At 48.5% G+C, this 17,661-nt stretch overlaps 1 protein-coding gene across 13 annotated transcripts in view; it reads right to left on the bottom strand.

Annotated features, from left to right (window-relative positions):
• Nucleotides 1-6,348: 6,348 nt before the first annotated feature.
• Nucleotides 6,349-17,661, bottom strand: part of TBC1D1 (TBC1 domain family member 1) — a 224,117-nt gene continuing 212,804 nt past the window's right edge. For all 13 annotated transcript variants that reach the window (XM_044387658.3, XM_026508719.4, XM_044387659.3 and 10 more), the window contains 3 exons: nucleotides 17,478-17,647; nucleotides 10,557-10,730; nucleotides 6,349-6,862 (listed from right to left, as the gene is read on the bottom strand). In XM_044387658.3, coding sequence (XP_044243593.2) covers nucleotides 6,659-6,862; nucleotides 10,557-10,730; nucleotides 17,478-17,647 — 548 coding nt within the window. In that variant the 3' untranslated portion in view covers nucleotides 6,349-6,658. The remainder of the gene's footprint in view (nucleotides 6,863-10,556; nucleotides 10,731-17,477; nucleotides 17,648-17,661) is intronic.

The raw sequence follows: 17,661 nt of genomic DNA, 5'->3' as shown, positions 1-17,661 counted from the left end.
GGGCCGGGTGCACAGTCTGAGAGCTGCAGTGAGACCAGCACAGACCGAAACAACCAGGTCACTCCCTGTCCACTGCCCATCACGATGTCATTTCACCTAATCATTCCTCCCTGTAGCTCGACGAAAAGTCGAGAACAGCAGATTCCATTGGGTCAGTTGAAATAGTCAGTGGATGAGACAAATATTTTATCATTTACAGGACTATACAGTAATAGGAGTTTTATCTTGAAAAATATTGGCCTTTCCTTGCCATCTGAAAAAGACATAGTGTTAAAAGTGCATTGAGATTTTTTTTTTTAAGATTTTATTTATTTATTTGAGAGAGAGCACGAGCAGGGGGAGGGGCAGAGGGAGAGGAACAAGCAGACTCCCCACTCAGTGGGGCTCGATCCCAGGACCCTGGGATCAAGATCTGAGCTGAAGTGAGACACTTAACCAACTAAGCCACCTAGGCGCCCCTGCATTGGGAGTTTTATTTTATTTTTTTTAAAGATTTTATTTATTTGACAGAGATAGAGACAGCCAGCGAGAGAGGGAACACAAGCAGGGGGAGTGGGAGAGGAAGAAGCAGGCTCCCAGCGGAGGAGCCTGATGTGGGGCTCGATCCCATAACGCCAGGATCACGCCCTGAGCCGAAGGCAGACGCTCAACCGCTGTGCCACCCAGGCGCCCCTGCATTGGGAGTTTTAAAGAGAGGTCTCTTGGTACAAGATTGAAGGTTAGCACAGAATTATGCATCATTTGGAAAGTACTCTTCCAACATCAAGCTGCCCAGAACACTCACCCAGCTCCTCCTCAGCGGCTCCCTTTTTTATCCTTGGACTCTCACCTTGAATACCAGCTCCTCAGCTGAACCTTCTCTGACCACTCTGCGCAGGGAGCCCCCACCCCGATTGCTTTGTTTGTTTCAATTATCTATCTCCCCAGCTAAACAAAAGCTCAATGATGGCAGACACTTACCTTGTAGTGCCAGGACCTCGATCAGGGATTGGTTCTGAAGAGGGGGCACCGCCACCATTTGATGGAAAGAGTGAAAGCAGGCAGGCAAGCAAGCGGGGTGTCAGAGGCTGCAGAGTTGGGGCCTGAGACGCGGGCCGGTCCGAGGCTTCATTATGGGAAGACAGCAGGTGATAGTGATCTTAGGAATGATCACAGAAGCAGCTGGAGGAAAGAGAAGGATCCTGAGTGAAAAAGTTCACTTTGTCCTTTTTAATAACCCAGCCATTTAGATGATTTGAGCATATGAAATTGGAGTAAAGTGACCTGCCATGTACCTCAAAAGGAGGAAAACGGTTCATGCCATGCTTGGTAGAAAGCACAGGAAGGCCTGAGGTGGGCAGAAATTTGATGTCATTAGACACCCCCCTCCCCTCCCACCTCAAGCAAGCTTGCCTCTACTTCCCTAATGTGCTCCTTCACCATCTGCAGATTCCTCAAGATGGGACCCAGGATGTCACCCTGCAGGCGGCTGACAGCCACAGCCAGAGTCTAACAGTAACCAGTCAGCTTTCCCTACAGTTGGAAGAAATGAGAAACGCAGAGTTTTAGAAAGAAGAAATGCCTAGAAGAGCAGGAAGAAGGCACTCCAAATTGATGGACATAGATCTGCATATGTAATAAGGCAAAAACCACGGCAGGACATGGCCCAAAGGCTGAGGAAAAGCAGTTGAATCCGACCGGGATTAACACTGTGACGATGATGGTCCCCCTCCCCTGTCAGAGAGTCCGGGCTATCTCCATGGTTCTGAGCGAACGGCACTGCAGCAATAAAGAGCGGTGAATCACAGGGGCTATTTTTAACATGCGAGCCATCCAGTTCCTCTCGGCTCTCCTACAGGCCCTCTGACCCCCGGGGACGGCCGCAGGGAACGGGGGAAGGGAGGGCAGGGAGACCGTGAGTCTACTGCAGGCACACGGGCAGGTGAGCGGGCAGACGCATCTTCCCACCCTAGAACCTACTCCACCCCTGCCCCTTACTGAGCAGAGGGCTCCAACGGGGGGAGCCCAAGACAAGACTGCAGAGAAGTCCTGTAGAAAGAGCTTTTCCGAAAAGGATGTTTGGAAGTGTTGCTGTGCTTAGGTCATCTCTTGGCCAAAAAACATGTAAACGTTGCTCAAACAGTCTTAGAGATGCTTTTATAACTTGCTCAAAACTTTCCAAATGAGGAGTTTGAGTGCTTTAAAGTCCTTGGTTAAAAAAAAAACAAAACGTAAAACTGTAACATGTTTCGATTAGTTTGCATTAGTCAGCCATCAGAGAAGATGGAAATTTACTAGCTGGATTTCAACACACACCTGTGCATAATTGGGGAATAAAAGTGAATTAATGGCCAGCAGTGCCCTTCCCCTCTTTAGAATGTGGAAGCCATCTCTTTCCAGCATCAAAACCAACAAGCTAGGCTGAACTTGGGAACTGACATCTGAATTATTGTATCACAGTCTTAAAACTATATTTAAAATGATCAGGGGTTCATTGTTCTCCTTAGAAACACTGGAGGGGCTCCTGGATGGCTCAGTCGGTTAAGCATCTGACTTCAGCTCTGATCATGATCTCAGGGTCCTGGGATCCCACTGCATGTCGGGGCTCACACTCAGCGGGTGGGGAGGGGGTGTCTGCCCCTCCTCCCATCTCATGTGCACACTCTAGTACTCTTTCTCAAATAAATAAAATCTTAAAAAACAAAAAACAAAACACTGGAGATCAACATTTTAATCATTAATGTTTTTTTAAACTATTTCGTTTCAGCTTGTTTAGATTTTCTATTTTATGATAAAACTTACTCAAAGCGTTTTAATATGCATACAGTGGTGTCAAACTGCTAATAAGGGTTTACCACCAAAATGGTTATTCAGTTCAGAGATATAAAGGCACAGACTATGAAGCCTGGATACCACAAACATTCTTCCTCATCTTCTGTTATCAGTGTCAAACTGTCCAAAGAACAGCTGCTGTCGTTGCTCCATAGTGCTTCCAGTTCCCTGATCATTCTCATCTTTTCCAAAGATGGCAGCAAAAAACTTGGCATAAGTGGGAAGTTTCGCTTCTATAAAACCAAAGGCAATTCTGTATTGTTTTAAAAACATTACAATGCAAGGGTTTTCAAAGTCTCAGGGTAAAAAAGAAATGAGTATCGGGAGCAAACACTGTGCCTAATTTAGGATTCCCTTGCCTCCACGTCCAGAGGTAGGAGTGAGCTGAAGAGCGCCCCCCTCCCTTGGCTTTAACTCAAGGTCTCTGAAGACCTTACATCTCCAGACAGGGTCCGATCTGGGCTCCTTATTAATACAGATCATCCTTGTGAAAATGAAGCAGACCTTCGTTGCTCTGAATCTTGCTTGAAGTCACCAGAAATGATTCCTACAAATCACTGGAATTAAAGGTGGGTGGTGTGGACTCTTGGGCAGTCGGGAGATTGGGGATCTCACTCCGATCCTGCAGCTAACCATTAGGTGGTCCTGAACCTCTCATCATCTCACTGTTCTCTTTCAAATGAGGTGAGAAGTGGTTTTCTAGTAGGAAGTAGGAGGTTCCCTTCGGCTTTCCCAGTCCAAGATTATTTTGAGCCCTTCCAAAACCTTAAAGTAGTATCCATGTAAAGACAATGTGGCCTGTAAATTATTTTTACCACATAGATCTTAATGTGCAGAACATTTGGTGACACTTGTGACAGAAGCGAGCAGGTGAAGGGGGTGGCGGTCCTGGAAGCCAGCAGACTCTGGTCTCCAATACTGCACCAGTGACTTTTAAAGTCAAAATCAATCTATGAATCTGAACGCTACAGATCACTAACCATAGATACTTGGATGGAGGATCTTTATAAAGCGCCCATATGTGCATGCTCTTGTTCAAATCAGACAGGTTCCAAAATCAATTACAGTAGTTGGTACTATGCCAACTTGGTTAAGCCAGCACTACCTTTCCCAGAGTCCCCTTCCCCGGTGGTTCTAAGTTAGACATGGCTCGAAGACATGCTTGTGTGAGATCTGGAAGGCAAAAGTGAAGCAAGGGCCATTTTTCTCTGAAGGTCATGGTAGTCCAAAGTGACAGAGGTGCCTGGCAGGCTCCAGCTTTTCCTCCTCCTCCTCTGCTCCACCTCTTCTTCCCAAGTGTTGACCTTCGTGTTCACCTGGAGTGGCCCCTGGCCCACCACTGGACACTGGGCTACAGATGCACAGAGGCGGTCAGGATATGGCAGCAACAGCTTCCCACGGAGCTCCCTGCCTGCCACCTTGCCCAGCCCCACTCTGGCCCCTGAGTATGTCCTGCTTCTCCGATGGACTGACTGGTGACTCCTCTTGACTCAAGTACCTTCCTCCGCACTCTCCTTTCTCCAGCTCCTTCCACAGCCCTGTTTGGTCCAATTCCTGTAACAATCCTGTATCCCACAGCGCTTGGAGCAACTCTTCTCCCCTGATTCACCAACCAAACACAAACACAATGACACAGTTATGCCATCCATATGTAACTCCCAAGAGGGGCCCAGGACTGGGAGTTATTACATAGCACTGAGCTCTATTATACAGAACGCATACATAATACACATTTAAAAATATATGTATACGTAACTGTGTGCTTCCTGAGGGCTCATAACGTCCTAAGAGACCATAAATGGTATCAAAAGAAAGACAACCTTCAAGTGCACACATGTGTGCAGGTGCATACAGTTGGTGTTGGAGAAAAACAGAACATGACATTTACTTGGTTTAAGAAAGTGCGTCTGCAAATCCTCACACAGTAACGTGAATTGGCTCTCTGGATGTTTCTTTCCCTAAGTCCTACACAGGCTGAGCCTCTGTCTGACCTGTACCCACGGGCTTGTGCGACCTCCCCGAGCTGGCTGGCTCCTGCACCTGACGTGGCTGGTCTCATTAGTGGTACGACTCACCCCCTGCAGAGGTGCTGAGACGTGACTAGCACTTGGGTAACAATACCGGAAACACAAGGTGCCAATACCTCCAATGACTTCACTGCTGGTTGGGTAATATTCACACCTTGACCGATTGGTGTTCATGAGGCATTCCCGTATCTCGGCTGCAAAGCAAAAATCCAAAGTTTATAAGTAAAACAGACACCATAAAAGTGTGGGCACGGATTTATTGCTGTCTCGTTTCTTATTTAATGCAGAGTCCATGTTTTTTGAGTCTTGGTAATAAGATATCCAAAATTCAACATTATTAAACATTCAAACAGTAAAATAGGTGGAAAGAAGCCCTCAAATGTTAACTCCTCTATCTGGTGGAATAGCTCGGGATAGAGGCTACTGGGCTGCTCATCTTGATTTGGGAGGAGTACTCCTATCCCCTGACACAGGGCACAGGAGAGTCCCAAATGTCAGCCAACTGTGAGGCACCAGGGAGAGCGTGTATGACCCTTGGAAATGTCTGAGGAGACCTGGGACGACTTCCAGTATGAAAATCCTTCCTTTCACCTCAGGCTGAAAGAGATGCCTACTGCCGAGAGGGTCACAAGAAGCCCCTGTGGACCAGGGGGAACTACGATGACAAAGGCCAGAGTGACCCTGCTGTCAGAAAGGGCCTTTGGAGCTTCTCTCTCAGCCGACAGCGCATTCGGAGAGCGCTCGTGCAGAGGCCTCACCGGGGGACCCGATGAAGCCACACCGGCCGTGAGGGCTTTCACTTGTTGAAGGCCCAGGGTTCTCATCCTCCTGAGGGAGGGGTCACCGTGTTGAGTTATAGTCAAAGCACACTTCCCGGCTCTGAAAAACTGTGCTCAGCCGCCATCTATCTGATGGGCTTTTTTCAAAGTCCCAGCATCTCTGGCGCCCATGACGACCCTGAAGCGCCCGGCTACTTCTGCAGCGAACGCGGTTCCCGAGGGCGGACACTCAAAGGGACGCACAGCTGCCCTGCGTCCCACAAGAGCAAAAACAAATACCCGGCTCTAACAGGGCGATGAAAACCCACAAAGAAAGAAACACCTCAGAGTCTACAGATGCAGGTCGCTCATTAGCAACACTTGGTTTGAGCCTCAAAACTGGTGATTTACCCATAAAACATTTACCTACAATGACTTTGATTGATACTTAAGGACCAAGTAAAAAAAATGAAAACTATTTTTTTTTAAAGACAAACTTCAGTAAATACCCAAGAGAGTGCTAAATTCAAGATGTCCTAATGGTTGTCTGGGGCTTCCATAGCCAGAACGGACAGGGGCCAGCTGCATCGCCTGCTGGGGACCAGAGGGTGTGGTCCCACAAACCCACGGCAGAAGAGCGATGGAGCCACATCTGGGCCGGAGGACTCCTCTTGAGCCCTCCCGGCCCTTGCACTTCCACAGGACTAACTGTCCTTTGCAAGCACAGTGACGCTGAAAAAGGAAACAACAAGGAAACACGAAGGTGCATTTATTCACGTCCATGCCACCTAAACCTACTGGGTACAGTAACCAGGACTGAAAGGGGACGGACTGCAACCTAAGCAACAAAAACACTGGGACCTCCGTCCCCATGACTTGCACGTTCTAGTTCAGAACAGTCTGCATGCTGGAGCCAGCGGCCTCCCTGAGAAGCACGCGTCATGCCTCATTCTCTTCCTCCGGCATCGTCTGTCCCTCTCAGTTAAGGCCTGGACAGTGCTAGGACGGGGCACGGAGGGTCCCCTGGAGCCGTGCTCTGGCGAGGAGCTGTTTCCTGGGCTGTCAGTCGCCTGTGGGCCCAGGCCCCGTGAGGTCAGGCTCCGGCCCACCTGGCGCTGCCGTCGTCTGCCTCTGGAGCTCCTGCACCGTCTGCAGCAGGGCGGACCGCTCCAGCTCCCAGGCAAGGCTGGCCTGCTTCAGCTTGCTTTCACTGGTCAGAAGCTTCTCAACGGTGGCCTCCAGGCTCTGGATCCTACCATTTGCCACCTGGAGAATAAGAGAAGAGAATGTGAGCAGCCCAGTGAGAACACGGAAGGATGGGTGGGGGAAATGCACTCTACACTCCACTGTCCAGCCTTGGAGACACTTCTCAGCCCTGTTCTGGGGAGACAACCCTATGCGTTTGGATCAGTGCTTCCAGTCACACAGGAAGACTACATTTCCCAGGGTCCCTTGCAGGGAGGCTGGGCCATGCTGTGCCTCTGGCATCTTCTTTCCTGCTGCGGCTACTCTGAGATGGTTGGTGGCTTCACAGTGCAAAGGGAGCCGACCCCCGTCACCGACGACAGGGAAGACAGCTCTGATACGGGCAAGGAGGTGGAGCTTCAGGGACAAAGCCACTGCTGCTGGGCCACGGCACTAAGATGCGGAGCTTGATTTATTACTGCAGCACAGCCTGTCCTATTCGTACAATACACATGCTCATACGCACAGACCGATTTCAGACCAAAAGGCAAATGGTTCCCATGGGGAGGCCCCAGGAGTAGCCGCCCTCTACTCCAAAATCCTTTCTAGTTTCCCTACCATAAGCAGGTATCTCCACATGCGGAGCGCTCAGATGGCCCAGCATCTGTGCAGAGGTCCACGCGCACCGTCTCACTGACGGGTCACCCCCACCGCCACCGAGATAAGCGGTGTCCTCCGTCCGCCCAGTCTGCTTCCTCCGCACCTAGCACCCAACGTCAGGTACGAGAACTTCCAGGGGCTTCTCTCTAGCAACTGCCCCTCCCATTCTCATCTACCAGGGCTGGCTTCTCAGGCAACCAGTGGCTCTAGTGAGGCTGAGGGGTTTCCTGAGAAAACCACAGAAAGTCCAACCTTTAGAGGTTGCTGTCCCCAAGGCTTTCCTGGCCTGTTCCTCAGCTCACAGCGACATACGGCAGCACTCAGGTCACTGGGTCAGTGAGCTGCTGTTCCTTCTCGCTAATCCAGTCCAGCTCTGCACACGGTCCCGTTTAGTTGGGGTGGGGAAAATGGTACATGTATTTTTTTTCTCTCTCTCATTTTCAAAACAAGGGAAACAGGTTTTTGAACAAGACAACACTTGTGCCAGGCAGACACCTCACGACTCAAAGTCTAGCTCTGGCTGTGCGGCTGGAACACTCAAAATAGAAGGAAGAAAGGACTGAGCTTCCAAGTCTGTCTGCGTACCAGGCGGCGGGGGGGGGGATGTCATGCTGAGTGTGCACCTGTAAGGAGTGCTCTGTGGTCCTCACACCCCTACCCATGGTCGAGGTCTGAGACAGGTCCACCGCCCCCCCCCCCCGAAAGGGCTGCTCGTTCTCAAGGCCCACGGAATCCCCGTGCACCACCCAGCTTCGTGGTGAGCGGCTCTGCATGACTGTCACTCTCCTCAATGAGACCGAAGCGCTTTCATGGAAAAATGCACGTCTCATCCTGTACATGGGTCTGGCCTCCCCCCTCACCTAGTTCACGGGCACTTGATGACTCACAGTGCCTTATCACAAAAAAATGTATGTCCCTTATTATTTGGCACCATTTGGCAGGTGTACGCAATCATCTTGTATGTGCTGTTGGACAAAACAGGTGCAACGCTTTGCTCTCAGCTGCTAGGTAACATTAGGTGTTTAACAAGAAAATAAATGGGACCTTGGTCTGTCTGACAACGAACAGGAACAGAACAAAGCTAGAAAACAGGTCAATTTTGATACTTTGGGAAAAACCAAAGATCTGTGGTCAAAAACTATTATATTTAACACCTATCTTTGGACTCTGAAAACTGTCAAAAAAAAAAAAAAAAAGGAAAGGAGGTGTGAGTTTTACAGAACATATATAGTCTGGCTGCAAGACAGTGAACCCATGTGACTCACAGAGGGAAATGGGAAAACGATCTTTAAGCACCCACAAACTGACACAACGTAATCCTCATCCCAAGTCTTGGACAGCAGCAGTGTCTTCTGAATCTCAGTGGCCCCTGACACCCGGCAAGGCAAGGGCTCCAAACACTGGTGGGCATGCACAGCTGCAGTCTTGAATGGTCCCTCCACAAGAGCCCAGCCGCTGGGTGAAACAGAGACCATTCCAAGGAGGTCTGTCAGGACCAATTACCGCCTGGTGCCTTTCTTGAGGAATTTCGAGATCTGAGCAGCTTTTCACAGCTTTTCTTGTCACAAAAGGGGTAGAGCATCACAGAAGTACCATGAAATTACGTGCACCCTTTACCACTAAAAAATCACACGGGCATTAGCCCAATAAACGGGATCTTCTATTTCCGCACTGCCTATCTTCCTGAGCCAAATGTTCCAAATGCAAGTCCGAGCTTTGTCAGAAATGTTCCTATCAGGTTCTATTTCAGAGCCCTAATTTGTTTGGAAGTCACTTAAAATTACCACCTCCACAACCGACTGTTACAGAGCAGATAAGGCTCTTTTCCCCCGTGAGCCTCCCCTTCGGGGAGAGCCGAGACATCCTGGAGACACTGTACACAAGCATATTTTTAGTTAGGACATCTCAGTCGTAGGGGGAAAAAAGAAGCTAAATTTCAGAATGTGCCTGGTGGTTAGGACTGGGCAGGGAAAGCATTTTTCTTTGTTCCTCTACAGTAAATAGCCACTAGGTCTCCTGGGATAAATCCCTGCTGGGAGGAATGCATTTTGGACAAGGGCTGATTTATTAAGCTCTCAAATGCTGGCCTTTCTCATATCACTGCCAAGCTTGTGTCTGCAAAGTGGCAACTTTCTATGGAGAAAACTAAGAGGCTTAGGTCAGGATGGAAGGCTTATTCTAAGGACAGCCCAGGAACACCATAAAATACATACTTTGGGGACAAATATGTATTTGTCTTTGCAGCACCTCAAAAAATTTTTTAAATCCCCCCAAAACAATTCCTTAACATTAATAGCATTACCACCCACTCATAGCATTAAAAAAGCAGACTGTATCGTTACCTTATTCTATGTGATGTGTAAAGGAGCTGTGCTAAGCAGTTAGGGACTGTGTGTCATACAGACGAGGGAATCAGGACAGGGCAGGTCAGCAGTCTGCCCAGCGTGACAGTGTAGGTGGAGACAACATGGGACCTGGCAAGAGCTGGGTTTCTGCACTACATCCCCAGGCTTACCCCATCTCACCCTTCCGTATGCATGGTCTGTTTGCCTTTCTACCCACATGTCCTCATCCACATTTATCCACGTTAAAATGGAAGCTTCTAGAGGGGAGAACTATGTCCCTCATTAACCAAACTTCTGTATTTGCAGTAAGGACTCACAAATCGTGACCATATGCTCTGGTTTATTTCGTTAGGTAGATCTCTGTGTTACTCCCCTCCCCTAACATCCCTCCATGGACCTAGCTGGTTTTGCTCACAGAAGCCCAAGCCTTTGATTCTCTGGTTATGACTCAAAGCACAATTGTGGGCATTCAGTGAATAGCCCCTCGGCATCCTGGACCCCAGTTCATCGCTGGGTCTCTCTCCTAAAAGGGTTAAGTGCAGAAACAGCCTCTCAGAAAGTTCCAGGACTGTCTGACCTCAGCAAAGGATAATCTTCTGCTCCTTAATAAAAAGGACCAATTCTCCTGGGATACCTTTGATCCCAACTATAAACAGACAGGGGGAGAGAGGTCCTGCGGTCATGGGAAAGCCCGCCTGCTGCTGCTTTGGTGCGCTAATGATCTACCACATGCTCAGGGCTCAGGACGCGGCTTTATAAATATGCGCTACCTGCAGTTGTTCAAGGAGGTCAAGGTTCTGTTTGCGCAAGCTGCTGTTGGTCTTCTCCAATTTGTCCATTCTTTGGTTGTCACTGAGAGGAGAGGAATCGATAAGTTCTTCTTGAAGCACGTGGTACTCGACTTCATAGGCTTGTAATTGTTTAGCGATATCCATCTCAAACACCTGTTATATACAGAAAAGTCATCAGGCGCTGAAAATGAGAAAAATCACACATACGCATGCACGACCATGTCAACAAGCATCCCTTCAGCACCTACTCTGGGCCTGGTACTGTCAGTGATAAGTAAGGACAACTCCCTGCATTGAAAAGGTAAACAATTCTACTTGGGAAGAAAGAACAAAAGAAGCATTGAGACATAAACCCAAGGTAACAAGAGGTATGGGTCTCTGATAACTCATTTTCCAAAAGCCCAAACCTTACTTTCTTTTTTTTTTTTTTAAGATTTTATTTATTTGACAGAGAGAGACAGCCAGCGAGAGAGGGAACACAAGCAGGGGGAGTGGGAGAGGAAGAAGCAGGCTCCGAGCGGAGGAGCCTGATGTGGGGCTCGATCCCATAACGCCGGGATCACGCCCAGAGCAGAAGGCAGATGCTTAACAACTGAACCACCCAGGTGCCCCCTAAACCTTACTTTTTAAACAGCTCTTCATAAAAACTTATTTTTAGTTCTTATTTCAGTACAGATTTCCTTTTTCTCTGAAAATTCTATTATGTTAGACACATCAGCCATGGGTCAAAGAGAGAGGAAAAAAAACAAAACAAAACAAAAGAATCATAGCCCCATTTGCCCAGTCACCGAGTCAAAGTTTAATTATAGTTCACTTGGGTTTTTAGAGTTACAAGAACAGCTAAGTAATGGAACTGTTTACTAAAAAACCCTCCTTTGCACATAAGATATGCAGAAATGAGCCAAAACCCAAATGCCTCCCACACAGATGAGTGAACATGAAACAATGCCTTCCTGCCCATAATAGTAACAGTGATCAAAAAACCACCCGTGTGAAAAACAGCCCCAAAGCGCGCAAGTGAGTTGTTCGTGTTTGTACTTTCTCTGAGTGAGCTGTATGGGAGCTGCGCTGAGGAGCGGCCGCAGCCTCTCTCCCCAGCTGTTTCCGTGGGATCGCCCCGCGGGCTGTGGCTCTGAGCACAGGAGTGAAGTCCCTGGGTGGCTCTGTGTGTGGGTCTGAGCATTCAAGCTGGCTCCATAGAAACAAGGCCAGCATCACAGAACACACATTTGGAGGACGAAGCTAGACCTAACAAGAGCACAAAGGAACTCTTCACTGCCTTTCCTTAATTAAGAGAGAAATTCCAACGTAGTGAAAATCAATGAAAAACTCATCCCCCCCCCCCACAGGGCGCCCTATTAGCATTCAAACATGGATGAATCCTATCTTCCCTGAAATCGATATTCAAAAACCATGTTTACTTTCTCACCATTCCCAACAATCTTCTCTGCCTGGAGATTAATTTTTCAGCTTCCTGCTTTTCATTTTAATTCAATGGACAAGACCAATTAGGCACAAAAGTCATTCTATGCTGAAAAACTAACACACATTGTATTCATGGTGTGTGTGCGCGTGTAAAGTTTGCTGTATTGATAGGCAATTCTCTGTTGTCCTCCAGAGTGACAGTGAGGTCAGCAGGGATTACCATCTCTATACTACAGTCAAGAAAATGGACTCACCCCTCAAAGCGGGGCTCCCCTGGCGATGCCCTGAATGACAGTGAGCAGTTACTTGACTTCTCCCGGCCTTGGTTCCTGGCCCCTGACACGGGGGTGAGGGCACCCACCTCCAGCCTCGCTGTGGGAATTATGGGAGGCAAGTCATGGGAGCTGCCAGCACAGGCCTGGCAAGGTGAGCAGGTGCTCACTTAGCTAAGGAAGCTGCTTCGTGCGCTTGTCATGAAACCCTCACATTCAACCTTGTGCTGCAGCCCAGTTACAAAGGACGCCACGTCACGGAACCTCTGACTAGCTCAAACAGAGCAAAACCCGCGAACATTAAAACCGAGACTGCCGTGGCACTGGTGCAGAATTATAAATACGAGGCACAGTAAATGCACACTTTTTTCTTCCATGAGATTTATTTTTAAATGAGCTACTAATCTAGAAAACCTGGGCACAAAACCTGTGGCCTTTAATACAGATTCATGACCTGCTAAGGTTAATGGCTCTCAGCTGGGCCCAAAGCTGTATACTCTTTCAGGACTCCATTAATTCCCAGGAACCATCCTGGGTCATAATCATCGCTGCTTAATTGCATCATTATCTCCTGGCTGCTGAAATATTGAGAGCCCTGGATTTTGCAGTTATGCCCTAGAATTGATCCCAAAGCATGGCAGTATGTGGCTGGTGGAGAAAGGAGAGCCCAGGTCCTCAAACAAGGCTTTTTCGAGTTGCTAGATATTCTTCTTGACCATAATTACAAATGGCTTCATTGTTCTACCTACTCGATGTGTTATAACCACATTAATCCATTCATCGAGTGCTGGATATCTAGTTACTTGTAAAGTTTCTGTAGTTATAAATGACAACTCTAAACACCCTTGTACATATGGCTTTTCCCATAATTTGGATTATTTCCTAAGGATACATTCCAAGAAACGGGATTACTGAGTCAAAGGGTATGAATATTCTACTGGTGTATGATACACATTGCCAAGTTGCCTCCCAAATGGAAATGATCAATGCACAACGCCATTAACGACGACACCCCAAGGTGCCAGCTACAGTCTATCCCTGGCACTGGGTACCGGCCTTAATAGGTTTCGTTTTGTTAATCTAGTAGGTAGAGCATTGTATGTTATTTAAATTATGCATGAAGCTCAATATTTTCCCAGATATTTGTTTACTAGACGGACCTCCTCTTTAGTGAATTGTCTGTTTATGTTCTTGGCTCCTTTGCTATTGGAGACCCAGAGAGCTCCTCTTTGCAGTCTGTGGACACTCTGTATAATGAAGCCATTAACCCTGACGTCTGCAGAACTGGCCGCTTACTTTCCACCTTCCCAGCCTCCAGGCCCTGGCCACCCCCCCTCGGTCTGCCCGCCTCAGTGGCATCGCAAGGGCCGGAGAGTGGAGCAGGGTGCCCGGGGATCGGCCAAGAGGGGCTACAATGCCTGTAGTGAATTTAAAAATAAGAAACCCAACTAAAAACTGGCCTGTTTTTTATTATCACCACATGCAAGCAATTCTAAACAATACCAGTGGTAAAATATTCCTCCTCACTGTACCCCACCCTTTCTGTATGGCACTGCTGGCCTTTGAAAAAAGTCCTTGTTTTCAGCAGTGCCAACTGCCCAAGCCACAGGGCTCCTCCCTGCGCAGAAGAGGCCGTCTCAAAACTGTGACTTTGAGGAGCGCCTTCTGAACAAAGGAACCTTGTTAAGATTCTGGTTTCTATCCTACAAGCTCAACTAGAACAGGGAATTGTCTAGTGTGTTCAATGAAGCTGCCCATGGCAGAGCTTTTCAAGTGTCCCAGTGTGTGTGAATCCCCTGGGGATCTCGTTAAAATGCAGATTCTGACTCAGCAGGTCTGGGGTGAGGCCCCAGATTCTGCATTTCTGACAAGCTCCTACAGGGTACAATGACAGGTGCGGGTCCGGGGCCACACTTTGAACGCCCAGAGGATGTTGAAAACAGGCTCTTTGCTCTGTCTCCCAAAGACCCCCTCCAACTCTGTTTTTCTTCCTTAGACTGAAATGAGCCGACAGAGGCAGACAGCTCTCACCGTGACAAGCATACAAACCTGACCTCCTTCTCTTCGTTTCTGTTTATTCCCAGGGTTTCCCCCTTCTTGGGTCAGAAGATTTTTATGGCTCATATTCAACTGACAGTTAAGCCAAACTGAGGAACTGCCACAGACACTGCAGAGACCCTTCTCCTCCTGCCCTGGACTCTGGCAACTCTGGACCTGCCCCGCTGCGGCCGCTCCTGGCCTGCCCATCCTGAGCCAAAGCCTCAGCGCCCTATCCCTAGCTACCCTCCCCCCAATGCTGGATGCAGGCTCTGTCCCCACTGCTCGAGCTGAGGCCACCTACAGAAAAGGCATCGAATGAAATGGAGCTGTAACTATCACAGAGGACCATCCGGACTCTGCCCGTCTACATACAAGACAATATGCTCTGTCGGGTGCGGTGAATGTGTCTGTCACCCGCGCCCTGTGGACCTCCAAGATTGGAACCTGGGGGCCCTCTCAGGCTGCCAAAGAGTCACACTGTACCTCAGGCCTCATCTCCGAGTGGAACTTGAAAACAGAGCACCCTCTGGGTGGGGAGGGGGCAGTGAGCCTGACAGATATCAGGTTCCAGATGGAAAGCATGGGAGGGCAAGAGGGCAGAGAGCTGGGCTCCCAATCTTTTGGTAGGATGAAAACCTGGGCTCCAAAATGTAGATTTTGCATTCCCTACACTGCGGCTCCCGAGCCACAACCACCCTTTCCTTCAAAGTTCAATGCAGAGGCATCTAGAATTTCTCTCAATTCTCACTCCCATGTCTGTGATCAGGAATCAGCAGAGTACGGCCAGTGGACGGAATCTGTTCCACTACATGTTTTTACAAAGTTTTATTGCAACATGACTTCATTCATGTACATATTATCTGGTTACCTTCGTGCTGCAAAGGCAGAGCGGAGTGACTACAACAGAGACCTTCTGGCCTCAAAGCCTGAACTATCTGGCCCATTGCAGAAAACGTGTGCTGACCCCTGTTCTTAGCTCATTCCTTGGGCCCAGTTGAACTCAACTCTCCCCATTCCCAGTCAGTAGCGCTCATTCCACCAGCCTGGCTCCCATATGCCCTTGCACGAGCACCATTGTGACTCTTACCACGCTTGTAATTACTGGATTCCATGTGCGTTTTCTGTACAGGATGGCCTCTGGTGTCAGAGACACGTCACATTCTTGGCTTGGCCACTGCACACGGGGCGTTGGGCATGTTACTCTCTCCATGCCCAGTTTCCCCACCTATAAAGTGGGGATTGTCCTACACATCCCAGGATTGTTTAAGGAGTCAGTGGGATAAAGGATCCCAAGTTCAAGACAGTTGCCTGAAACAAATCAGGTCGCGTACGCACGCACACACACACACACACACACACACCACCCCTCTTCTCTCCCCATGCCATGTCTATTTCTATTCTTCCAACATTTAAAGAGAACCTGATACTCTGAATAAGTATTCTTTACAGAAAAGGGAAGAGAAAATGGGATTCTTTTCTCAGGCTCATGTCCAGGAGGTAAACTGAATGTCAGCTGCGACAGCCTGCTGCAGAGCCGGGGGCCAGGGCGAGGCACTCACCAGGCACAGACTTTAGGTAAAGGCTGTCTGTGTTTGCCCAGTGGCCATAAAGTAGGATTATATGCAGTGAGAGCTCTGAAAGGGAATCAGTGCACATAAATGCCAAAACTTAAGGAATCAAAAGGGCAGAGAATTCAGTATGAACATACAGGTAAAATACAGAAAAATCCCTGTAGTTAAACGATACCCAGAGGCATGTGGTGGTATTGAGAAGCTGCCACGTCACGTCAAGACAAGAGACGCGCCACCACTCCCCTCGGCAGCAGGGTGACCATGGGCCAGTGAGTGCCTCTTCGCACCCTCCGGGCTGCTCCTCGTGGGTTAAAACCACCTCTCCTCTCAGGAATGCGTCATGATGAGATGAGATCATGTGCATATGTAGATTCACACAGAGCCTGGCAGAAAGCAGGGCCTGAACAAGCCAAAGCTATTCACATTGAGAGAAACGTGCCAGGGAAGCAAAATACAGAGATGCATCAATTCACTAAAAATGAAAAGTGCAGAGTGGAAAAGCAGCGCCCTTCCGAAGCACAGGCGTAGGAAATGTGCGGAGATCCAGATTCACCCAGGCTCACACCGGCTCCCCTTCCCCAGGCCACACCTGCTTCCTTGTCCGTGCTCCACACTGAAGGAGGCACAGCGAATACAACCAGAAACACCACAGCTGGGTGCATTCCGCCGGAATCAGATTCCCCTTGGACTGTCAGAAGTCCTCAGAATAAGGATTTGTTTACAAAATAGCTTCGTTTCACTACTTGTTTTTACCTAACTGCTCTATGTTTTCATTGCATTGGGAGCAGGTGAGGTAAACTCTAGGCTTAGGAGGGGCCTGAGTGCTGGCCCCGATGGAGAAATCCCTTCCAGAACATTCTCAGTCATCCAGCCTCTGGACACTTGAGGGCTGATCCACCCTCTGCTAAATAGCTCAGTCCTTCAGAGTCAGCACACGTTACTAGAAGATTCTTCTTTATACAGAGGCAAAATCTGCTCCCACCCCTAAACCGGACCATTGAACAATTGATCTAGTTGTGATTCTGGCTCAATTCACCCCCACCCCTAACATTTGGGAGAAATGGTTCCACTGGCTACAGGAACCAGAGGAAGCCACAGATGTGGAACTGAATGCTATTTAAAAAAAACATTGTGGAAGGAACCTCTAGAATATATACTATCTATCCCGATTTTGCTATCAAAGGGTTATTTTTAGAAAATTCCAAATAATACCATGCAGCAGCAAAAAAAACCCCACAGCACTCCTACTGTTAAGAGCCTACACTGAATAGCACATGTGTTTCAGAAGAACAAACAACTAGGGGTGAAGCCTCTTAATTAGAAGCAACTACTGATAACCCGTGGTTATCACCCCTGACCACTGCCCCCTTGTGTGCACGTGGCACAGCCCCATCACATTCCAGACACACTCGCACTCGGACTCGCACTCGGTCACAGAACACATGTTCCGCCATGTGCTTCCTACCTGCTGGGCAACACACGAGATGCTGCTCACGATACCAAGTGGTAGGAGAGAGGTCCCAATCAAAAGAAAATTAAGCTCTCCAAATTCAGGATGGCGTAAGCCTTTGGAAGGTCGGACTGAGTCATACCTGACTGATGGTCTTTTCCATCTGCACCAAGCCCAGGTTGGGAAGGGTGTTTTTTATAAAGTCAACTATGGTTTCTAAGTTTTCATGTTGCAGAATCAAGGGCTTATGGCTTCCCAACAGACTTAATGCCACTTTAAATATGACCTCTGATCCCTGAAGAAAGATCATATCTGGGAAAACAGAG

Source organism: Ursus arctos, unplaced genomic scaffold (genome assembly GCF_023065955.2).
Source record: "Ursus arctos isolate Adak ecotype North America unplaced genomic scaffold, UrsArc2.0 scaffold_9, whole genome shotgun sequence".
In the NCBI taxonomy this organism is placed as follows: Eukaryota; Metazoa; Chordata; class Mammalia; order Carnivora; family Ursidae; genus Ursus; species Ursus arctos.
This window is presented reverse-complemented; position numbering and strand designations above follow the sequence as displayed.